The sequence below is a fragment of the Cyprinodon tularosa genome, unplaced genomic scaffold, assembly GCF_016077235.1.
Source record: "Cyprinodon tularosa strain WSP-4 unplaced genomic scaffold, ASM1607723v1 ctg103, whole genome shotgun sequence".
NCBI classification, from domain to species: Eukaryota; Metazoa; Chordata; class Actinopteri; order Cyprinodontiformes; family Cyprinodontidae; genus Cyprinodon; species Cyprinodon tularosa.
Window position 1 is genome coordinate 143,169 of NW_024037816.1, and position 25,772 is coordinate 168,940.

General features: G+C 38.9%; 1 protein-coding gene across 1 annotated transcript; it reads left to right on the plus strand.

Annotated features, from left to right (window-relative positions):
- The first annotated feature begins 442 nt into the window (after positions 1-442).
- Positions 443-16,167, plus strand: LOC119780571 (alpha-2Db adrenergic receptor-like). Its single transcript, XM_038280655.1, has 2 exons — positions 443-1,475; positions 14,746-16,167. Exons 1-2 carry the CDS (start codon positions 1,149-1,151, stop codon positions 15,880-15,882), a joined length of 1,464 nt encoding a protein of 487 aa, XP_038136583.1. The 5' UTR covers positions 443-1,148; the 3' UTR covers positions 15,883-16,167.
- The last annotated feature ends 9,605 nt before the right edge of the window (positions 16,168-25,772 follow it).

Genomic DNA, 25,772 nt, shown 5'->3' on the forward strand with positions numbered 1-25,772 from the left:
ATATTGTTTAAGTTCTGTTCCTCTCCTTGATGAATGTTAATAGTTCGTATCCTCCCTACCTTTTCCCTCTTTCACCAACCCAATTCTTGATCCGATATCTTTCTCCGGCTTTTATTTTTGCCATACCTTTTGTCTTCTTCTCCCACAAATTCCAGTCATTTCATTTCAGTTTTTTCTCTCATCTTCCCATCCAGTCTTTATTGAACCTTCATTCCTTGCCCTTCTCTCCTCTTCTTCCCATCCTCCCACACTTTCTTCTCTCATCTTTTTTTCGTTCACCATATTCCACCTCATCCCTCTTTCCCACCACTCTCTAAATCCCTCTTGTCTGCTTCTTCTCTCTCTGAAACATCTGGTGCTCGCTCCCTCTCTTCTTCCCTCTTTCCTTTCATCTCCCCCCCCCTCCTCCTCCTCCTCCTCCTCCTCCTCTCAGTACCAGCAGTACAAAATCCGTGACAGCGGAGGCAGCAGCAGCAGTTTCACTCTGCTCAGAAACAACTTGAACTAAAGTGAGGACCTCGTCTTTTTTTGCCTTTCACTCTTTTAAAATCAAATTTGTGTTTTGTTTTTGTATTTTCTCATTGTTTTTAATAATTTCTTTTCTATTTCATCGCTGATTGATCTCTCGGAGTGCAGCAGTATGAAGGTATCATGCATCCTAAATAGGGTTTCTGTCCTTGCTCCAAGTAGAGCATGCAACCATATGCTCTGCTTTTTTTCCTGTCCGTTTTTTTTTTCTCATTGGAGATACCTGGCTTATGTCTACTGCACTTTGTACTCCAATTTGTACAGGTAATTTCTTAAGGTATGACATTTTTGAAAAACCTGTCTTCACTGCACATTTTTTTTTTAAATCACTGGCAGAATGTTTTTTAACCTGAAGATTGGCATCAAGCAGCTCATTTCAAGGTGTCCCATATTGATGTATTGACAGAAGCTGTAGTGCAAAGACAGAAGGAGTACCACTTGGATTTTCATTCTGAGATGGAGAGCACATTTTGAAATCAAATGTCTAAAAGCAACAGGATACTACTTAGTGCACATTTTTTTACAGGTTAAAAATAATTTTTCTTTGTAATTCCTTTTGTCATTTTTTTAACTCCTTCAAATGAACTGGAGGTTAAATATACGTGGATTGTAAAGCCAGGATGGACATTTCAGACAATTCCACTCCTGTCGGGGCCACATTTCCATCCACCTTACAACCTAATTCATCTGCAGATGGCGTCAACCAGACCTCCTCTTCGCTGGCCAAATCCCCTCCTCTTCCTCCTCACTCGCAAGTGGCGTCGGTGTGCATTGTGTTGGTAGTTGCAGTTATCATCTTGGGAACTGTGGTGGGAAACGTGCTGGTGGTGGTGGCTGTTTTCACCAGCCGAGCCCTTAGGGCCCCTCAGAACCTCTTCCTGGTGTCTCTGGCTTCGGCGGACATCCTGGTGGCAACCCTGGTCATCCCCTTTTCACTGGCCAATGAGGTGAGGTCTTATAGATTGCTCTGCTGAAAAAGTGACCTTTAAAAATGGGAATATGTTATCACTGTATATTAACGAAATTAATTTTATATGATTTGTGGTTTAACTGGAAGAAAATCAATAAATGATTTGTAGAGAAAGGTTGTATTTTATAGTTTGTGTCCCTATAGAGTTGTCCCGTATTTTCATGTTCTTATGTTCCTCTGACCACCTGTCCCTGCTGAAAGGTTGCATCATGATACTGCCACCACCCTGTTTTATCCTTGGGAATATTGTGTTCAGGAAGGTGTCCAGTAGTAGTTTTCCTCTTACAGTACAGTATGTTAACTAAAAACTCAGACTTGGGCTATTTGACCATAGCAGCATCTTCTAAATGATTGCTATGCTTCCTATAGATAAATTCAAGCTGCCAACAGGAATTTCTGTGGATTTCTTTTAAAAATCTCTTTCCTATTGCTACCCTTCTTAGGCAGGTCATGTTTTTACTCTTGTTTTGCTTATGTTTTTAACAGCTGCATTTATACTGCTATGCAAAAAGTACTCTTGGGTGAAGTATTTAGCTAATTTTAAAGGCAATAGGTTGGGTTCTATTTTGGTGGTGATCCAAGTATCACTTGGCATATCTCAATGATTTTTCTAATTTTTACTCATAAATGAAATATTTTTGTATCCTCTCCTTTTCCACTTCACAAATGTGCACCAGTTTTTTTGTTTCTCATTAAAACACAATAGACTTTGAATTTAAATGTTCAAATAATCAATTAAGTTCTAATCCAGTTCTCCAGGGAGACTGTCCAAGACTTGGATGGATGGATGGATCGCTTCTCCAACACACCTAAATCAGATGGCTGTATTTGCTCATCAGCTGTTGTTCAGCGCTGCAAAGAAATGGAATCAAAGCATTAATTTGATTCATGTTTCCACCCAAAAATCGCAGTGGTAGCTTTCCAGGACTGAATTCCCCCCCACAGACTTAATCTTAATGACCAAGCAAATATTTTCTTGCAAAAGGGTAGGGTTATGAAAAACATCAAATTCTTCGATGTTCCACCGGAGCCCCATTAAATCCATCATCTTTAAATAAAAATTTGTTACCACAACAGTCCTGCCAAGAGGAGGCATCACAGAAAGGAAAGCTAAACCTGAAGAAGTTAAGAAGCTCAACAGAGACTAGAGTTATAGCCGTAAACTCAAAAAATAAAGCAATTATTTAGTTTTTACTAAATTCACTTATTTAGCACAAACCCAACAAATCCCAAGAACTTACAGGTGCTGGTCATAAAATTAGAATATCATGAAAAAGTAGATTGATTTCAGTAATTCCATTTAAAAAGTGAAACTTGTATATTATATTCATACATTACATACAAACTCATATATTTCAGATGTTTATTTTGTTTAATTTTGATGATTACAAATGACAACAAATGAAAATCTCAAATTCATGATATCAGAAAATTAGAATATTGTGAAAAGGTTCAAAATTGATGGCCCCTGGTGCCACACTCTAATCAGCTAATTAACTCAAACCACCTGCAAAAGCCTTTAAATGGTCTTTCAGTCTAGTTCTATAGGCTACACAATCATAGGGAAGACTGCTGACTTGACAGTTGTCCAAAAGACGACCATCGACACCTTGCACAAGGAGGGCAAGACACAAAAGGTCATCGCTAAAGAGGCTGGCTGTTCACAGAGCTCAGTGTCCAAGCACATTAATAGAGAGGCGAAGGGAAGGAAAAGATGTGGTCGAAAAAAGTGTACAAGCAAGAGAGATAACCACACCCTGGAGAGGATTGTGAAACAAAACCCATTCAAAAATGTGGGGGAGATTCACAAAGAGTGGACTGCAGCTGGAGTGAGTGCTTCAAGAACCACCACACACAGACGTATGAAAGACATGGGTTTCTGCTGTCGCATTCCTTGTGTCAAGCCACTCTTGAACCACAGACAGCGTCAGAAGCGTCTTGCCTGGGCTAAAGAGAAACAGGACTGGACTGCTGGTGAGTGGTCCAAAGTCATGCTCTCTGATGAAAGTAAATTTTGCATTTCCTTTGGAAATCAAGGTCCCAGAGTCTGGAGGAAAAGAAGAGAGGCACTTCATCCACGTTGCTTGAAGTCCAGTGTAAAGTTTCCACAGTCAGTGATGGTTTGGGGTGCCATGTCATCTGCTGGTGTTGGTCCATTGTGTTTTCTGAGGTCCAGGGTCAACGCAGCCACATACCAGGAAGTTTTAGAGCACTTCATGCTTCCTGCAGCTGACCAACTTTTTGGAGATGCAGATTTCATTTTCCAACAGGACTTGGCACCTGCACACAGTGCCAAAGCTACCAGTACCTGGTTGAAGGACCATGGTATCCCTGTTCTTAATTGGCCAGCAAACTCTCCTGACCTTAACCCCATAGAAAATCTATGGGGTATTGTGAAGAAGAAGATGCAATACACCAGACCCAACAATTCAGAAGAGCTAAAAGCCACTATTAGAGCAACCTGGGCTATCATAACACCTGAGCAGTGCCACAGACTGATCGACTCCATGCCACGCCGCATTGCTGCAGTAATACAGGCCAAAGGAGGCCCAACTAAATACTGAGTGCTGTACATGCTCATACTTTTCATGTTCATACTTTTCAGTTGGCCAACATTTCTATAAATCCTTTGTTTTTATTGGTCTTCAGTAATATTCTAATTTTCTGATATGATGAATTTGAGATTTTCATTTGTTGTCATTTGTAATCATCAAAATTAAACAAAATAAACATCTGAAATATATGAGTTTGTATGTAATGTATGAATATAATATACAAGTTTCACTCTTTAAATGGAATTACTGAAATCAATCTACTTTTTCGTGATATTCTAATTTTATGACCAGCACCTGTATAAACATGGTGGTGGCAGCATTATGTAATGGGGATGTTTGTTAGCAGCATCGGGCTGGGAAACTAGTCCAAGCAGAGGGAAAGATGGAGGGTGCTAAAAACAGGGATTTTCTTGAGTAAAGCCTGTGTCTGTGTCAGTCTGCATGTGGGTTGAAACCTGATTGTTTGTTTCACAATAAAAAAAAACAGATTGCAAATGTTGAAGGAAAGTTCTGTTAATGAAATGGTGCAAACTCTTAACAAATCCACTTTACCTCAAGGTTATGAGGCAACAAAACCTGAAAAAATGCAAAAGCATGCTTTTTTAAGACAAGGTAAAACAGTTTTGGAGTCTTGTGTTATATAACACATTTGCAGACACTCCGCCATTTGCTCTGAAGAACAGTAAAACTAAAAGCTCAGACTCTGCTGAAACGCAGGACAGGAGCTGCCTCATGAGACCTTTTTGTAACCATATTTACTGTAAACAAAATTATTTATAGCCTACTGGGTTAAGTTTCTTTATGATCCAGCAGCCATTTCTATGATTTCTTACATTGCTGTTTATGTCATTTATTTTCCTTCCATTGCACCTGATGATTTAGGGAAAAAAAAGGAAAAACGTTCTGCATGCCTAAGAGAAAATTGTTAAGGTAATTCTAGTAACAGGCTCTGATACTGTCTGGAGATTTGAGCACGTAATTAAATTTGCATTAGGATTTCCCTTTAGTGTGGGCACACACCCTGCAAGAAACAGTTGGATAGCCAGAGGAAACAAGCTGATTTAACTCCAATTTGGCATGCATGCAGATCAGTCATGGGTATGTAAAGCCTTCATCCTGGGTAAGTTTAGCACAGGCACCGAGAGGAAGAGGTGATTTCATCATGAGCTTAAGGATATCTTTATCAGAGAGTTGCTGGGGCAGCAAACGCAAAGGATAATTCATAATAAAAACTTAAGACTGTATAACCAGCTGTAAATGGAGTTTTAATAGTTGCATTTGGAGGTTGCAGTTCTCCAGTGTGTGGGCTGAATAACATAAAGGACCTGTGGGCTTAAACGTTTGTTAAAACAAACAATGAAAATAAAACATAAAATCAAATAAGGATCGATCAAAATGTGATTACTTATTACAATATGGAAAAATAAATTAGCTTGCATCAATGTACAATCATCTGCTGTTTCTGTTGGAATCAGGTGGAGAAATGTTTACAAGATGCATTAGTTTCTGCAACTGAAGAAACTCCCAGCACTCTGGATCAATGAGATTATTTCGATCCACCAGCTTCCACCGGTTTGTGCAAAAGATAACCAAAACAAATTTAACCCTAGGGCGTCAAAAAAAAGCATGTTTTATGAATAAAACATGATGACATACATACGAAGAGGCTCCCTGAAGTAATTGGAGAAATAAAAAATACATGAAAACAAAACCAGCTCATAATTTTAAGGTTTTACTTTGTAGACATGCAACAAATTCTTATCATTTCTAGTGTTAAAACATCACAGATACAGTTCATATTTAAGGGTTCCATGTAAATAATGGAAAGCTAGATGTTTCCTTTTAAAGATGTTGCAAAGGATATTTGTGAATTGCATGAGGCCATTTCTCCTCATGTACGCTCTGTTTAAAGGGTTGCTGTCCTCATAGCTCATTCGAGCTTACTGTGGTTGAACGTCCGCTCTAACCCCTAAATCCCTTAATCACTATAGAGAACAGGGACTATATAGAGGACTTTATAGCGAACTCAGTTAACTAACCGTTCAGACAGATGATCAATGCTTTTGATATATCTGCCTCTTCTGAGGCCTTTCTTTTCTTCCCATACACTTCATAGACACTTTTTCTCTCACGACCCACAGTCACTTTCAAAGAACCACGGTGAGAAAGGTGAGCATCAATGACCGTCTGAAACCATAGCTCACCACACATAAATGCCTGAAAGTGCGCATGCGCAGAAGATCGCTATCGGGACGAGCATGTAGGGCCACCTTACATAAACATATAAACCAGATTGATTGACAAGTAGGAGGACCAATTATTTTGATGATGCACCCAGAAATAAAAGATTGTCCTCTATACCTTCAAAATGATGAGTCCGAAGTAAACCTGCTTGTTTGCTCTACTGCCTCCTACCTAGCAAGAAGGTTGCAAAACACTGAATTATATTGCTGCTAAAAAGTGCTATACAATCTTTTTTTTACTTTCTGTTTGACTTACGTATATATTATTTTTCTTGTTAGTAAAGCTCAGGGGTGCCAGAATCCAACTTTTAAATGTGTCTCTTCTCCAAGAAAACTGAATAAAATCACTTAGTGATCTTTACTGTGTAGAAGGGATGCAACGCAATGCTTCATGACAGTGGATCGATAACATCGATCATCCTTTACTTTTTTTTTGTTTTTTGTTTTTTTAAGATATTATAACTGAACCTAAAAGTTGATCATACACTGAAATTCAAAGGTCTTTTCTTACATTTCTACCACTGTGGGCACTTTGAGCAGGGAATGCAACAAGTTTTAAAATAATCCTGCTGTGCTGAAGACGAAAGAAAGGTTGTTTGTAGAGCATGCTCATGCTAGTGCGGTTTCGTTAGATGTTTGCCAGATAAAATCATGATCATCACTTTGGATCTTATAGATCACCAGTGTTCCTTCTTTCCTTTGTTTGGCCTCAGCTCTGGAAACAAAAATCATTGTAAACCTTCAATGATAAATGCATTGTAAAGTTGTGCAGCTTTGATCGGTTTGACAGCTTTAAAATATTGAATAATGAAATGACATATATAAAACATCATAGATACAAAATAGGGTATTCAAAGTAATACGACTGCTACCTTAAGATCTTACTGGGATGGTTGTGTTGGCCTTAAGTTGCATTTGCTAAGTCAATGTAACCTGCTTTTTTATTGGCAGAATAGTTTTCTACAGCTAATGTTAGAGCTGAGATCATCAGATGAGACAAAGGAGCAAAATGAAACCAAACAGAAAAAAAATCGGAGATAGTGTCAAATATTGAAGTTTGTTGATATAATGGTGGGCCAACATAAAAAAAAAATGTTTTTCAACCAGGTATACAAAACAAAAATTTGCTTTCTAGTTGAGGGAAAACCCTTTCCCCTAATAGCTATTCTGAGTCCAGTTTGGCTGAAATAACCTCAGTGATATTCTTCTAGTGGTCTACCATCTCTCACATCAGTCTGAGAAAAGTTTTCCCTATTTCTCACTTATAAGCTGTAAGTTGTTTGAGAGGTTTCCCTGCATGTTTAGTCCTTTTAAAATCCCTGTACAGATTCCCAATCAGATCATGATCTGGGCTCTGTTAAGGGCTGTCTGTTCTTTCTAAGACCGAAGCAGGAGCTTGGTTCGCATTGCCGGCAGTAAGTCAGACCTGCTCCCGGTTCTTGTTGATCCCTTGCCAGGGCTGCCCTTTGTCACCGCAGTGATGCGGTCAATGTATCAGACAGTCGTGGTAAAGAGAGAGCTGAGTCGTGGGGCAATTGTCTATGTTTCCACCCTCACCTATGGTCGTTAGATCTGGGTAATGACCAAAAGGACAAGATCCCGAATGCAAGTGGCCAAAATGAGTCTCCTTCGCAGGGTGGCTGGCGAACCCTTCGAGATCGGGTGAGGAGCTCAGTTACCCGGGAGGAGCTCAGAGTAGAGTCGTTGCTCCTCCACATCGGAAGGAGCCAGCTGAGGTGGTCAGGGCATCTGTTCCGGATGCCTCCTAGTTGCCTCCCTCAGGAGGTGTTTCAGGCATGTTCCATTGGGAGAAGGTCCCGAGGAAGGCCCAGGACACGCTGGAGGGACTATGTCTCTGAGCTGGCCTGGTGTCGCCTTGGGGTCTCCCCAGAGAAGCTGGAGGAGGTGTGTGTGGATCAGGAAGTCTAGGCATCTCTGCTTAGAGTGCTGCCTCCACAACCCGGTTACGGATAAAGCGGGGGGAAAAAATCGATGGATTGATGGTTTTCCATATCAACTCTACATTTGACACTTTAAAATATAAAATTGGGTATTTTATGAAAATCTATTTTTGTCTATGGTTTTGTCCCCTATCTTTTTAATCATTGAAGCCATCATATCCTAAAGAAGTGAATGCAAACACTGTAAAATATGTGTAAATGTATCATTTCACAAACTAATGGGTATATTCAGTATACCCTGAAACATATCATTTACTTTTGGTTTGAAAAACAAAAGAAAACAAATAAGTAAAAATGTAGTCATTTATTACACACACCAGGCTTGCAGGGTTGTTTTGCTTACTATGGCAACTGTGGATTGCAATAACATTCATTTTCTCCATGAAAATGAGGTCTGCAACTAGGATATTTTGAAACTGTTGTGAGAGTTTACCAGAAGCTAAAGAATATATTACATAACTAGAACTGGAAGTTATAGTTAATTGATAGGTCATTCAAATCAAGGGTTAAACTAATTAATTATTATCAGTTGAATGATTATAACTGTAATTTGATCACTGACCAGGGTTTTAGACTCTTACCTAAAAGAGTTCACTCCTGAATTCGGCTGTTAATAATTCAGTTGTCTTTCACCAATTAACTAAATTAGGCTATGGCTCTTAGCAACGTTATTAATCACCGACTAAATAAATGTGACTATGTTTATTTGGATGCTACTAAAAGAAGTCATCCAGCCTGAGTGATTAATTGTTCACTGTGTAAAATACAATGGTACGTTTACTAGCTACAATCACAAAATTCTGTATCTAATAACTAAGCAGACACTAAACACTAACAAACATAAGCAAAAACAAGAGATAAAAGGGGGAGAGAGGTTTAAAAGTCTGTTCAAAGTCTGGGGGATTTTCGAAGTTTAAGGCTTAATGCATTTGAAAGTGTCCTTTAAAAATAGCAGATAAAATGTAAATAAACCCTGACACAGTTGTTAACTGCAGTTAACTTATTCAGTTATGGTGAAAATTGAATAATGGTGCATTAAACTACGATGAGGCTGAAATACCCGTTAGCTTAGCTGGCCCAAGGGGTTCTGGTTCTGGTCTGGTCCAGCTGAAACAAAGAGAGAGTTAGCTCCTAGTGTAGCCTCTATAACATGTTCAGCATGGGGTAGATGAAGCTACAATGCTAGCCAGTCCACTGCAGCATTTGCTTCGGCAACACGAGACTCATTCTGTGTCATGATTTTCTTAATGGATCTGACCAACCACTCAGAGAACCAGGGTAAAAGTTTTAACAGGTTTATTGATAAGATCAGCAGGGGTAGGATTCAGGAGACTCAGTGTACTGGTGAACCGGAACTGGAAGAGGGAATGGAAGTTTTCAGTGGTTAGTTCAGGATCCGTGGGAATTTAGAATGATGACTTGGAGAGACAGAGAAAATGGAACTTGTGATAGTGAAGAAAACTTTCTTCCAAGAATCCAGTCGGTGTGGGTTTATCCACAGGAAGAGATTCGTTGGAGGGCGGACAGGTTTAGACTTGGTTGGACCCTGAGGAGCTATTGAGCGGACTGTCACTTGGAAATCCTGGAGGACTTGAACGGAACTTGTGCAGGTTAATCCCCTGCTCAGTGTGAGACTCAAACAATCCTTCCAGGGGAAGTAGGCCAAACATCCAGCTTGTAGGATGACTTCCTGCTGAAAAGGCAAAGACAAAAAGGGTTAGGCTCAGTGAAAACAAAGACTCAGTTAGACTCAGCAAAACTCAGCTTGGCTAGAGTACCCAAAACTGGCAAACACTCTGGCGCTGAGGTAGTAACATTCCATGGCTCAAATAGTCCTCAGTGATGAGTCAGCCAGTCGCAGGTGTGTGAGAGGACCAACGAGGACAAGGGCACCACCTGGTGGTGGAGGGAGAGAAAGACAAAAACACAACCCACACAAACTGGATTCCTAACATTCTGTCTATATAGTGAGCATTAGCATTCAGTTAAAACTCTTAAAACCATCAGCAGTTGAATCAGAAAGCTTATTTCAAATAAAATACCAACACATCTATTCTACCTATAGTTCCCCCAAGCAGAGCACTTATTAAGCATAAGATGGAAAGGCAGGGGGAAGGATAATGTAACTGCTTTGAGAGGTATTCTGCAGGCCCCGTCATTAGTCCAGTCCGTTTGTCCAACAGTAACTTAAAGAGATTTTGATCAATCCGATGCAATAATAAGAGGCAATTTTGCAAGGGGGTTAATTCTCTAACTCACGGTAGCACGGGACGTGTCCCTTTTAGCTATGGTGGTTGGCTTGTAGCCGCAACCTCCGCAGGTTTAACGGCTCATAACGGCTCCTTTGGCAAACAAAGATTCCCTCTTCTTTGTCTCTGCTGCAGCAGGCTTCAGGGGACACTGCATTTAACTCGGTTTGAATCACAGGAAGAATTAAAAACACTGTGTTCAGCTCCTTCTAAATCGCAGGAAAAAGGCAGTTTGACTCTGTCCAGGAAGCACAGACTTCTCCAGAGGGATTTCTTCACTACGTAGCGTAGCCTTCAGCTGGAAGCGCTTTGGCATCTAGCCTTTCGCAGTTGAGGACCACAAAATAGGATGCTGAAATGGGAAGTTACCTCTTTTATAACCTTCGCCAGGGGGGGGTGTCTTCAGAGTGGGACAGTTCTGGTTACATCAGTGGCACTTGATCAAAACAAAACTGTTTATATTCCTAAAATACTCAAAGATTTTTTTGAGTCTATTTTCTCAATGTAAAGCTGGTGTTTTTTGTTGCTCCCGCCTACTCCATCAGTAACAGTCGGCTGCATTCCCTGGCTGGTAATACTTGTAATCGATTGGAGGCTTTCACTTATTCTCAAATGTCCTGGTTCTTTTTACTCAACTCTGCAGGGAGCAATTAACGTTTTCTCATGAAACAGGCAGCTTTGTTCTCCAAATTCTTATGGTAATTTTTTGCAGTTCTTGTTGTTGTTGGGTTTTTTTTTATCAAGTCTGTTAATGATCTTATAATTAACTGTTTTCCAGTTGATGGACTGATGGAATTATAATGAGGGGACTCAAGCTCTCACAAACTAAAGAATAACATAGAAGGAAATGGAAGAAGAAACGCTGAACCAAGAACAGCTACAAGTGTGGACTTTTATAGTTAAACAGATCCCCATTTAATGAAAAAATGCAAAAAAGCGCACGTAAAAATACACCCTACAAAGGAAAATATATTGTATCAAAATCTAGAAAGTCATGCTCTTTTAAAGGTACATATAAAAATACATGATTTTTAAATGGGATATTTACTTCATGCAGTGCATTCAGTATGTTAAATATTAATTAGAGCATATATTATTGCTTTCAAGTTTAATGACTAGATAATTTTAAACTAAATAATTTATGAAATGATTAATAGTATCATTCATAGTTTATTTCAAAATCAATTGCACATAATGGGTCAGTTAAGCAGCTCCTGCAGGGTGGATGGACTGTTATGCAGGAGCTGCTGATTGGTACAAATCAGGTCCACCATATTTTGCCTCCAGTAACTTTGACTCAGTCAACCTCTCAAATGCTAATTTGAGTTAAAACCTTAATGCCAGGTTCTGCAATATGATTACCATCTTAAGCACAGTTTCTAACCTACTTAGCTATAATGCTCAGACTGAGTTTTTCATCCATTTTGGGTCAGTGGACATTAAATGCTTCTATGGAAAAAAGTCACTGGAGTTAACCAGTGAATGCATAACTGCATTATTTATGTATGATAGGTGCAAAACGTTCACTCATCTTAGCTTTATTCTGTTTAATTATTGTGACTATTGAGATAATTTTTTTTCCAAAAATAATTTGATTTTTTTTTCTGCGGCGTGAAAAAGTATGTTCTCTGTTAGGAACATTTTGTTAATATCCTAAATGCTTGTTCGTCTCTAGGAGGAATCAGGATCAGAAAAGCTATGATTAATATAAAATTAAATATTTAATAAATAATTAAATTTCAGCCACTGTTTTGAAAAGAGTAGCTTAATCAGCTTACAAGAGTAATAAAAAAATATTTTAATCATACCTGAAAACTATCTATCTTTAGGTGGTGCTACAGATGGAATGATGGTCTGGAGAAAAAGGGACACCATAACTGAAGATTAACACAATCATAATTAGCAATTCAGGAATATATATGGATTAAACAAATGCAAGCTTTATAAGAATAATGAAAAATAGAGAAAAATAATACACTTGAATTAAAAAAGATAATTCAATTTAGCCACAATGGATTATTTTCCAAAATGAGTGTTCATATTACACGTTAGGTCATACTAATCCAAAATTTCATTATTGTCCATTCTTTTTTTAAAAGTAACTTCCAGCTCCACAACAAAGAGGTTTTTAGTTTGCGCATTGTTTTCTGGGATGTTCTTAAAGTGAGGAATATCCATATTTCCTTGGTGATCTCAGTGTTGGGGAAGCAAACCAGCCCCATATCATCACCCTACCACCATGTTTATCTATCAGTATAACATCCTGTTTCTGAGATGCTGTTTTAGCTTTAGGTCAGCTAGACACGAACCACATCGTCTAAAAAGACCAACTTTGTCTCATATCAATCCACAGAATATAAACGTCTTAGGAATTAATAAGATGTTGGTTTTTTTGTAAATGTGAAACATCTGTTTGTGTTCTTTTGGGTCAGCAGTGGTTCCGACTTTGCAACTTTCCCATAGAGAACATTATGCTCACTCTCTCTTTCTCGATGTTGAATCTTGTACTTTGTCCTCAATTGAGACAAATTGCCTGCGGAGCTTTAGATATTGCTAAATGATACTTCCTAAATTAATCTTTGATGTACTTTTGAAATAATTTTGGTAGGCCTGCCACTTCATGGAGGCTTCATGTTTTCTCCATGTTGTTTTCTTCATGTTGTGACAATAGTTCTTGTGAAAGCTTTGGCTTTGTAATCCTTTCCAGACTGGTGGGTGTCAGAGACTTTGTTTTTTCCAGTGTTCTGATTTTTTTAGTATTGTTTCTTTAAATATATTTCTTTTAACAGAACACTTATTCTTTCATTATTTATTATACACATTAAGCAGGTCAGATAAAAGTCCTGGATTAGACTAGTAAAAAGTAACTTGTTGTTCTTTTAATCACAACATTTTCAAAATGAAAGTTACTTTTTTTTCTCCATAACTGTAAAATCATTATTTGGAAACACTTTTTTGTATTTTCTCAGGTTATCTTTACCCAGTATTAATATTGTTTTATGATCTGATATATTTAAGTGTGAAAAATTTTGCACTAGGTTTTTACGGCGCTTCTTTGTGGTTATTATGAGCTGCTTAATAACCTGAATGAAAGGTGAATATCTCTGGCTTCATCTTCTTAGATTTAATTTGTTTCACCACAAAAAGACTCTGCTAATAGTACAACTTGGAGGAGTCTATAGATTTCTGGTTTAAATAAGTTTGGATCTGTTTTAAAGTCAGTGTGAAGTTAAGTTATCTAACAGAAATCTGCAGCTGGTTAGGCATTAATGAGATATTGACTACATTTTTATTTTTAAGCAGACTAAGTTGCTTCCATCAGAGCCTGCACTGCTTTCTAAGTTAAGAGTAGCAATGGATTTTAAAAGCGTGCTCATACTTCTGCTTTAATTGCAGTGTGTTAAGACTTGATAACTTAAGATTCACGTAAATCATCTCCACAGTTTTTAAAGTTTGAAGCGCAGATATATTCTTTCCAATTTCTAATGAACAGCAATCAAAACAAATATTTTGAAATGGTTGCAAAGGGGTGCTTGCTTTAATGAGTACTTAAAGCATTTTTTAATTATTTTAAATTTGCCATTAATGATAGCACATATAAAGAAGTTGAAATAAAGTTCGGATTTCCTAGGATTTTTATTTCTTATTTTCATCCTTTAGCTAAATATAGGTTTTTAGATTGATTGCAAAGGATGTAATGTATCTCATTATCATCTCATTCTTCTGTATCTGTTTTTTACAGGAACTCTGGTTCCCTACCAAAATCTGAAACCATGATTCTTACATTTACTGGTCTATATAGATTTTCCTTACTGAAGCTATGTGTGTGTGTGGCACCCTCAGATGGATGAGCAACCTGTCAAGACTGTCCTCCACCTCTTTCTCGATATATTTCATGGTTAGGGGGATCAAGATGGATTATGAGGAATCTTATTTTTAAACATCCCAGTGAGTCAAAAGCATACCACTACATCAATAGACCATCTTAAAACAGAGCTTTGTGTAACCTGGCTGATAATATGTGGGGTCATTTTAAATAGGACTATGGAGAAAATATTTTCTTCCAGCTTTTCGTAGGCAGACTTATATATATAAAAAAAAAAAAGTCATAATGTGGAACTTGCCCTTCCAAAGATGTTTAAATGCTGAGACTGATTAAAAAAGTTCTTCAAAGTTTTACTTTTAGGCTGAGAGCCCTTGTATTTAACCCAACTCTGACTGCTTCTTTGTACTTTTTAGGTCATGGGCTACTGGTACTTTGGCTCCACCTGGTGCTCCTTTTATCTGGCTTTGGATGTCCTCTTCTGCACCTCCTCCATTGTCCACCTCTGTGCCATCAGCCTAGACCGATACTGGTCCGTCACCAAAGCTGTCAGCTACAACCGCAAACGGACCCCCAAACGGATTAAAGTGATGATCAGCATTGTGTGGCTCATATCCATCGTAATCTCCTCCCCACCTCTCCTCATGTCCCAGAAAGACAGTGACTCTGACACAGAAGATGGGCGTGAGATGAGCAGGCAGGAGTGTCTCATCAACAACCAGACGTGGTACATTCTCTCCTCCTGCATGGTGTCCTTCTTTGCCCCTGGTGTCATCATGATCCTTGTATACTGTAAGATCTACCGCGTGGCCAAGCAGAGAGCTTCCACCGTGTTTGTGGCGAAGAATGTGATGGAGAGGCAGCCGTCACAATCCGAGACCTGCTTTGTTGGCGCTGGAGGTACCTGCCAGAGAAAAGGCAAGGCTCAGTATGAGCCTGAGAGCCCCCTGCCTGGACACCGACGCAACTCCTCTCACGTGGATAGCAACAGCAGCATTCATAGAAGAGGAGAGCTGGATGATATTGATTTAGAGGAGAGGAACTCTGAACCTGATGTGAAAGAGACATTTTCCTCAACCCTCCGTTTCCCCCGCAGAGTTGTTGGTAGAGGAAAAACAGATGATGGCAAGGACATTGAAGGAACAGCCAATAGACTCAAACTTCCTCCTCCTCCACCATCCTGCGCCTCCATATCTTGGGCCTCCTCTGACCAGTGCTCACAGAACCTCCTGCTGCCATCTCCGCTCCCTGTCCGCAATAGACAGATGTCTCTGTCCAAAAACAAGGTGGCACAGATGAGAGAGAAGCGCTTCACCTTCGTCCTGGCTGTAGTGATGGGGGTTTTTGTGCTTTGCTGGTTCCCGTTCTTCTTTACATACAGCCTACAAGCAATCTGCAGAGAGAATTGTACCATTCCAGAAACGCTGTTTGATCTGTTTTTCTGGATCGGATACTGCAACAGCTGCCTGAATCCCATCATTTACACAATTTTCAACCGAGACTTCCGCAGGGCTTTCAAGAAGATTCTGTTCCACGTGCATAAAAAGACATGAGAGGATGTGTTTGAACGTGCGCAGGTTCAGTCTTGTTCTCCACTGTGCTGTCAAATCTACATTAAAGGGCTTGTCATACAGCCGGCGTATTGCCTCATTATTCAAGAGTTCCTGTCCATCCACCCATCCATCCATTAACCTAACCTTTGTGAGAAAAAAAAAATCTGATCTAAATTCAGTGCAAGTTTCTGACCAATGAATCTTGAAAAGTTGGAATAATAGATATGGAGACTGTGTATGAAATCTGTCATTCTTCCACTGTCTAATCTAATAAAAAATCAATTTTCTTTTCCATCAAAGGTAGATGACTGAGACAATAACTCAACAAGGGAAGGTGTTTCAGACTCTGCTTCCTTAAGGTCCCGTAATATATCTTGAATTGTGCCTGAACTGGAATCTTAATTAGGCCAAAATGGCTGCAGGGCAGTAAACTTGGTCCCCACAGACCATTTGGATGTCTGCAGCACAGAGCCTGACTGGATCTGTTATCCATATATTGACAGAAACTAGAGAAAAGCCATAGGGAGCCAAGATAAAACAAGTTTGCTCTAAATAAAATCACAAATAGTTGTTAAAGCAACTCTGGCACCTTAGAGAGATTAAACACAAGCAGCAACTGAGGTTCAAACTTTTATTTAGACTGCTGACAATCAGATGAGCTGACAGAATGAAAGTTGGTGTTTTTTTATGCTGAAACAATCGTCTGTTGACACTGCCAGCTTGAGGGCAAAAACATTAAAAATTCATGTGCCACTAACAGAGGGGTTCAGCTGCTGCAGAATGGAAGAGGGACAGAAAAAAGAAAACTGAGAGATGAAGAAGACAAAAACTCTGCAAGACTGGAGAGAAAGAGTAAACGCAATAAAGCGAAGACTCATACAGCTGTGGATAATGATCTTCTAATATTCACGATGAAACAACTAGACCATATGACTTAAAGCTCACATTTCTTTTTTTGGAGAGCACTGGAGAGGTGAAAAAGAATCACAGATAGGATAATCTATTGATGCAGATTGTGGAGCAGATTGCGGAGCATTTTGTGCAGAGCGGGATCTGGTGGTTTGAAGATGATAAAGTTGGAGCTTCATATCTTTTCAAACAGACCGTAAGTGTCTGCAGCTGTTTATAGAGTGATAAATCATAAATATTTTCTGGTTGCTATGCAACTCAGAGTTTTACAGAAACTTATTTGTAAATTCATAGTAATTTTGGATGTAATGACTATTTAAAATATATATTACAAAGGCCTTTTTTAAGGACTGGGTGAACAAGTTTGAGTGATTGTTGATTTTTTCTAATCCAGTCAAATTACAAAAGCAAAAGAGATATAGACACAGTATGAACAACATCACTGTTTTTTTAAAGATTTATTTATATGATTTATATGGTTTATATGGTGATCAACCTGATCAATCCGCTGTAGCTTGTCATTCGACCACACCACTTGACCGTTTGAAAGAAACCCATTGTACTTGACTGGTTTACCTGCAGAGAGGAGGACTTTAGGCATAGTTTATACCTTTTCAATAAGTTGGAGGTTTGAGCTTTGGGGGGACCACGTTCACAACTTTTCCCACCCGAGTATGGGTTTGTGATTGGGATTTATTTCAGGTTTGTTCTGCTCATTCTGGTAATGTCAGCATGTTAACTTGTGTCAGAGGTGATTCTGTAATGATCTGGTCTGTTTGCTCCTCCTTAATTGATAATCTCTTTCACCTGCCGTTTTCCCTCCCTGCCTCAGTTATAATTTATTCCTCTCACCTGTTTCTTCTGGGTTATATTCTGTTCAGCCTGAGCATTTGGGTCCAGATCATTATTTGTTTTCAGTTAGTTATTCTGTTCAGTCTGTTTATTTCACGGTTTATGTCCTGGATCCTGGCGGCCAGTGGAAAGAGGGTTTTTGTGTCTGTCTCGTCTCCTGATCGTCCACTGTTCCTCCCCCGCGGAGTCCTCTGGGTTTTTGGCTCTATATGTGGGGAGGTTCCGTTTTTATTCCAGTAGGCCTGGCTCCAGGGAGGAGACCAGTTTAAAGTTCCTGCATCAAGTTCTGGTTCCATGTCCTGTCTCGGCTACCCTCTTCCACTGAGCCTGCTCATCTGCACCTGATCGTGTCTGCTTCTGTGCGTGACCTTCTGGCCACGCTTCTGAACCCTGTCAGGATCTGAACCTGTCTGGGAGCTTGTTTTTGCCTGGAAGCCTCTATCCTGTCACCTGTCTGTTCCTGCCTGATCTGGATCGGTCTGATTTGTCTGTTCCTGTCTGCCCTGTATCCCTGCCCTGGATCAGCTTCCCACAACTCCTCCGGAGCTGAAGCACAGGGGACACTCTGGGTGACGCGAGCCACGTCAGCTGTCAGCCCATCGGCTGGATAGCACCCCCCTCAAGGGGTATGGACTGAACTGCTAAACCAGAGTGTCTGAGATTGGGCGGTGCCCCGCCCCCCTCCTGCAGAATCCGCAAGCCACAGCTCCACTTTAGTTTTCTTTAATAAACATTTTAAACTTTCCTACTGACTGTCTCTCCCTGAATACTGGGTCCATCTGTCCCTGTTTTTTGACAGATTCATCCTCCAATGGCTTAAAGGTATAGTAGAGGATGTTCTATTTCCGGGTGGATCATCAAAATAAGTGGTCCTCCTAATTGTCATTCTTTCATTCATACTGGTGAATGCCAACCTATATGCTCGTCCCTTTTTTCACTTTACTTAAGGCTGACATAGTGGAAAGATTACAAATCTTTTTTTGGAAAGTAAGCTTGTATGAGAGATGCAACTTTTAAACAGAGCGTGCAAGAGGAGAAATGGGCTCATGCATGCTATCACAAGCGTTTAATATGCGTTCTCTCTTTGGACTGTGTAAAGGGTTGTGTATATGCATTTCTTTCTTAAGTGGAGAGGGTGGGTACTTTAAAAAATTTGCGAAAATCCTCCACTATACCATTAAGTGTTTCCTTATTTACTTGTTAAACATCTTTTTCATCTTTCTACTGATGGTCACAGGTTTGGTGTCCCCGGTTGATGTTGTGATGAACCTGCTAAAGAGTAGCGTTCCCGCAGAATAATGCTGCTTCGAGTTTACCAAAGCCATTTTCATGCAGACCAAAAGTTCAGATTTGTTTTCACCTGATGGCAGCTCCTTCTTCCATATATGTCCTTTCCTAAAGCTGGTTACTGTCTCCAAACAGGCTTTGTATGTAGCTTTCAGTAGACATGGTTTCCTACTGTCACTCTTGTCGACAGAGTCTCCCACTTGAGCTGTGAATCTCTGTAGAATTTAACACTAAAATAAAATGAGTTTTTTTATGCATCCATGTTATAAATTGAATTTCTAAATAAAAATAAAAAATTGAAAAAAAAATTGAAAAATTTTCCATCTAAAATCTACAACAATTCCATCTAGCAATCGTTGAGTTTGTTACATAGACAGTTTCCTGATTCACATATTTTATAAAACACCTGAACTGACGGTCTGTTTGTTTTTCTTTCTTTTTTCTGGCTTAATGAGAGCAGTGGGCTTTAGGCTGCCCTGCAAGGCTTTAAACCTGGGTTTGAATGGCGACAAAGTCATTCTCAAGCACATATCAAGGTGCTCATTGTGAGTCTTGATCGATATTTATTTTATTTGCTTCACAGCAGTAGGTTCAGCCAAACAAACTCTAACTGTGCAGGGTTATCTTTGAGCACACTATTACACTTTTCTTTCACTAGTTCACTGCAGTTCTTCCAGCAGTCCACACTTTCTCTGCTCTATTTTTCTCATTGTCTTCTCCTTCTTTATCATCGCCCATCTTGCCAAAGGTTTGCATGATGTGTCTAAAAGTGGCTTGCCGCAGTTACTCTGACTGACACAGCCCATTGGTTGATATTTATCACATGTAGCCTGGCCCTGGGCGATCCAGAGGGCTTTACCTTATTAACAGGAGAAGACACTGTCGTTGGACAACATTTGGTAATTTAAATGTTTTAAATTACAGGTGCTGGTCATAAAATTAGAATATCATGAAAAAGTAGATTGATTTCAGTAATTCCATTTAAAAAGTGAAACTTGTATATTATATTCATACATTACATACAAACTCATATATTTCAGATGTTTATTTTGTTTAATTTTGATGATTACAAATGACAACAAATGAAAATCTCAAATTCATCATATCAGAAAATTAGAATATTACTGAAGACCAATAAAAACAAAGGATTTATAGAAATGTTGGCCAACTGAAAAGTATGAACATGAAAAGTATGAGCATGTACAGCACTCAGTATTTAGTTGGGCCTCCTTTGGCCTGTATTACTGCAGCAATGCGGCGTGGCATGGAGTCGATCAGTCTGTGGCACTGCTCAGGTGTTATGATAGCCCAGGTTGCTCTAATAGTGGCTTTTAGCTCTTCTGAATTGTTGGGTCTGGTGTATTGCATCTTCTTCTTCACAATACCCCATAGATTTTCTATGGGGTTAAGGTCAGGAGAGTTTGCTGGCCAATTAAGAACAGGGATACCATGGTCCTTCAACCAGGTACTGGTAGCTTTGGCACTGTGTGCAGGTGCCAAGTCCTGTTGGAAAATGAAATCTGCATCTCCAAAAAGTTGGTCAGCTGCAGGAAGCATGAAGTGCTCTAAAACTTCCTGGTATGTGGCTGCGTTGACCCTGGACCTCAGAAAACACAATGGACCAACACCAGCAGATGACATGGCACCCCAAACCATCACTGACTGTGGAAACTTTACACTGGACTTCAAGCAACGTGGATGAAGTGCCTCTCTTCTTTTCCTCCAGACTCTGGGACCTTGATTTCCAAAGGAAATGCAAAATTTACTTTCATCAGAGAACATGACTTTGGACCACTCACCAGCAGTCCAGTCCTGTTTCTCTTTAGACGCTTCTGACGCTGTCTGTGGTTCAAGAGTGGCTTGACACAAGGAATGCGACAGCAGAAACCCATGTCTTTCATACGTCTGTGTGTGGTGGTTCTTGAAGCACTCACTCCAGCTGCAGTCCACTCTTTGTGAATCTCCCCCACATTTTTGAATGGGTTTTGTTTCACAATCCTCTCCAGGGTGCGGTTATCTCTCTTGCTTGTACACTTTTTTCGACCACATCTTTTCCTTCCCTTCGCCTCTCTATTAATGTGCTTGGACACTGAGCTCTGTGAACAGCCAGCCTCTTTAGCGATGACCTTTTGTGTCTTGCCCTCCTTGTGCAAGGTGTCGATGGTCGTCTTTTGGACAACTGTCAAGTCAGCAGTCTTCCCCATGATTGTGTAGCCTATAGAACTAGACTGAAAGACCATTTAAAGGCTTTTGCAGGTGGTTTGAGTTAATTAGCTGATTAGAGTGTGGCACCAGGGGCCATCAATTTTGAACCTTTTCACAATATTCTAATTTTCTGATATGATGAATTTGAGATTTTCATTTGTTGTCATTTGTAATCATCAAAATTAATCAAAATAAACATCTGAAATATATGAGTTTGTATGTAATGTATGAATATAATATACAAGTTTCACTTTTTAAATGGAATTACTGAAATCAATCTACTTTTTCATGATATTCTAATTTTATGACCAGCACCTGTAGGTTGGGTCCGGATTAGCCAGCAGGTGGGTCTGGATCCAGACCGCGGTCTACTAATGCGTGACCTCAGCACTATAAGAAGATGGACTGAACATCCCTCACTAAGATGTTCGTCACCTTCAGATATTGTTTTCAGGGCTGCCAACATTTCACTAAACTTTGGAGTGAGTTTTTGAAATAGTTTGGACAGGCAACCCTTGTCAGGGTTAGCTTGAAAGGCTCTGAGGACAGGTGCAGCTATAGGTTGTAGGTTTCCAGAGGATTTAACTGAAACAAAGTGACAAAATGCTGATTTTTTCTTGCACAGTAAATGTATCTGAATAATAATTGATTTGTAGCGATGTGAAACATTTTTCACAAAATATATATTATTTTCTATTTTCTGGTGATTTTTTGAGAACTGGAGTAAATAAGAATGGGCCCTACTAAAATAATTGCATCTTAAATATAGTGTAAACTATAAATTTCACAACTGTGTTTATTAATTATTCTATGCAGTTTAAGTAAAATAAACAATGGGAAACTAATATGTTATTATTGGATTACTGGCACTAATACAGGAACCAGTGCAATTGAATCCCATGCAAACTACATAATGTATGGATATTTGGTAATGGGCTAAGCTTTTAAAAATCTTAACTCATTTTCTTACTACTTTTTCTTACAATTTACTACAGCTAAGCAATTCACTCTTCTAGGAGGCTGTAGATTCTATGGCTGCACTAATAGATTAACCTGTGCAATGGATTAACCTGTTGATTATTTTTTTCGATCAATTGATTAATAATTACATATCCAAAGGTCCCTTAAAGAAGATTTTTTACGAAATTAAACCAGGTGAAGCTAACAGTTTTCTACTAGAGGAGTTCTCGATAGAGAATAATTTCAGATGAAAAAGTTTTTTTTATTTCGAATAAAAAAATGTTTAAATTTTTTCTTTACAATTTGGTATAATTGCTGCTCAAGGTGGGTTGCTCTGTCAGCTACGGGCATGTTTTAGAGTCTTTATATTCCAGTTAACTCTTAATCAATATCTAAATTAGTTGACGATTATTTCAATTATATGATTAATCACGATTAATCCAATTAACTGTTTTCAGCCCTTGTAGATTCTATAAAATCTCACCATGACACAAGACGGCACTTCTCTGAATGTTTCATTTTGGAAGGTGTAATGGATATTTAGTTTTTAAACATATTCAATGGACCAAGAAAAGGATAAATGATTAAGTAATAATAAAATGAGAACATCCCTGTGGTTTCTTCTCTGTGAATTCTGGATAACTGAATTGTTCTGCACATCCTCTTTGAAAGTGGTTGGTCTTTTTTTGGGTGGCTGATCTTTTGAAAAATAAAATGCAATGGTTCTTTTTCTTTTTGTGGACCTCCTATGGGTTTGTGAGGCATGCCTGAAAGCTTTAAAAATGTAGATATTTGTGTTGGTTTAATTAGTCCTAAATTCCAACGGGAGATTATTAAACTAGACTGAGCAATAATTATTTGACTTGTGAGCAAAACATGGACCCAAACTGGGACTACATCAGATGGCAGAATTAGAGCAAAGTAGTAAAGCTCACTAAAAAAAGCACAAGGTATAAAGAAAACAAAACCATTTGATGTCAATTCCATACACTCAGTCCCTCAATGATAATTTAGGATAATTGCTGTATCCTTTATTCATATTTACTCAAGCAATTGATTGCTTAAAATGTTTATTTCTCTGTTTCCTTTAAATACTTCAACATTTTAGTTAGCATATTCATTCAATCTAGGTTTGGATTGCCATGACATTACAAGAGAATTATGTAGGTTCTTTCTGTATTTTTATTTTTTATATCAAAAACCTGTGAATTTAAATATACTTTGACCCCTGAGCAGTGGTAACCAAAGGACAAATTCTCAGAAATAAAACCAAATTTGCTAAAGTAGAAAGAGCAATGTTTTTCGTCTTTTCTTTTTTTTTTTTGGAGAAATAAATTCATAGTAGATCAGGAAGTGTTTGCTTTGGGATCAAAACCTTGTATGTCTAAAACCATTCCTTTATTGGACATTTTGTTTGCTTGTCTGTCTGCTATATTAACCAATATGATGTGTTAAACTAGATCTGCTAATTCCAAAGGTTAACCTTTTTTTGCAACATAAAACTGACTAAAACCTTTTTAAGTTTTAGTCGACTAAGACCGACTAAAAATATCACATATCATAATGACTAAAATGTGACTAAGACTAATAATATAGTAGTTAGTTTTAGTCCTGAAGACTAAGACTAAATCTAAGATGGCTGTCAAAACAACACTGCTCAGTATTAAGGAGGCAAAACATACATCATTTCTTAATTTTTATAAAAACCTGGGAACTGAATGAAAAGATAAAATGTTTACAAATGTACTCTAGTAAACCATGTGATCAAGGCCATTTGAAATAGAGAAACTATTCCAAATGCATCTAATGCCTCTACCAAAAAAAAATGTAATAATTGTTAATTCAGTGATGCTGTCAAGTAGGATGTTGATCTGTATGAGCACCATGTACACAAAGACATGATGACCTGGAGGTAAACCTTTTTTGGGCGTTCTCAGTAATTGAAAGCTGTAGTAATGGTGAGATGCCACAGTTAAAGAAAAATAAACTATTAATAAATTTCTCTCTCATTATAAAAAAAAAAGGGTTACATTGATTCAATGTGAGATACACATCTAATCTTTGTCTGCAGGGTACATGAATATCTGGATATACATAATACTCTAGAAATACTGTTTAACTGTTTTCCAGCTGTTTTAATTATTTACCCATCAAATAAACAGAAGAAAAAAATTAACGTAAGATTTTTTAGACTTTTTCTGGTTTATTTTATAACTCTGTGAAATTAAATAAACACATTTCCTGCTCTGAGAGCCCCGAGAGGCTCTTCCAGGCTCTCATGTCACAGCATGAATGAGGTTATTTCCAAAGCTGGCAGCTCGTTAGTTTGAAGGCTCAAAGACCACAACAAGGAATACAATGACTCTGTCTCTGCCAGGTGGAACGATGTAGATGAGGTCCTGGAGTCAGGCCCAGGGCTCATAGACTTCCTTCCCACTGATGCAATTCTTCACAGTCAGTGATTGGATGTGTGCCAAACAGCAGCACCAAGCCACAAATAGAATAATTTAGCACTCAGCTGTTGGAGTATGTGCAGAAACTAAAGTATGGATACGGTGGTCCTACACCTTAATTTCTGGGGGGGGGGAGGAATGAGTACGAAGAGCAAAGCTGAGATTATATCTTGGTTTTTAAATCCTTTGTTTGTATTTTTCAATCAGAAAATGAGAGGCACTTAAATGAAGACCAGTTAAACAGTTCAGAGGAGAACATAGTCTGAAGCATAGGAAAAGACTCAACCTCATGGACATTTTCTACAAAAAGAGCAAATGGCAGGAATGCATTATGAGTTAATGTGTCATCATAGCATTGATGATTCTAATTAGCCTGTTTTTTTGTCATATATTCTTTTGAAAATGGTAGTGCAGGCTCTTTGTTTTCATTGTGAAACACTGAGGTCAGATATGTGTTTAGTTTTCCATCAGGCAGTAGCAGAAAAATATCATACAAAGATTGGATGTGGCAAAGTAAGGCAGAAAACCCTGAGTCTCATCTGACCTGTCAGTGGGTGAACCTCCTTTCCTGAACTACCACTAAAACTACCAGCAGGGCGAATCCACTTTGCACTCAATGGCTGAGCTGAAACCTTCAGCATCAGGAGGGAGGCAGATGTCACCTCTGTGAAGTGATCCTCTTCGGCAGAGATGAGATCAGCAGGTGCTGCAGCACTCAGAGATTCTCTCTGATCATGGCTGTTTTTCTCAGGGAGAAATCACAGAACAGAAACTGGACTCCCCCCCCCAAAAAAAAAAAATCACTTGCTCCCTCATTTACTGGGTGGATCAGAAAACAAAAGTCCTTCACAACATTGAATGGTCAAAATTAATTTTTCATGAGCCACAACCGATTTCAGTTCCTCAACAACCCAGTCTGCTAGTAAGTCAGATCTAATTACATATTGTTCCGTTCAACAGAGGCTATAATACAATGCAGTCAAATTCAGTTATAATACAGTTGCAAAAATTATGATATGGATCTAAGGATGATGAGTGAGAAAACTCCAGGATAGCCAAAAACGGGTTCATTATTATCACATATCTGCTATGGATGCCCGGGGATGAAATGACTCAAAGTAAATGCAAAGACCTATAGATGTCTGCACCAATAAAGCAAGTGGCTGAGAGACTGCTGGTCCTTGCGACCAGCTGCTCTGAGTACTATGTTGCTGTCGGCTATCG

What these genes read in the sequence shown, in the direction of transcription:
- LOC119780571 (XM_038280655.1), top strand. Translation starts at nt 1,149, where the DNA reads ATGGACATTTCAGACAATTCCACTCCTGTCGGGGCCACATTTCCATCC. An exon ending in CCTTTTCACTGGCCAATGAG is followed by an intron (nt 1,476 to 14,745) that starts GTGAGGTCTTAT and finishes TGTACTTTTTAG; the next exon opens with GTCATGGGCTACTGGTACTT.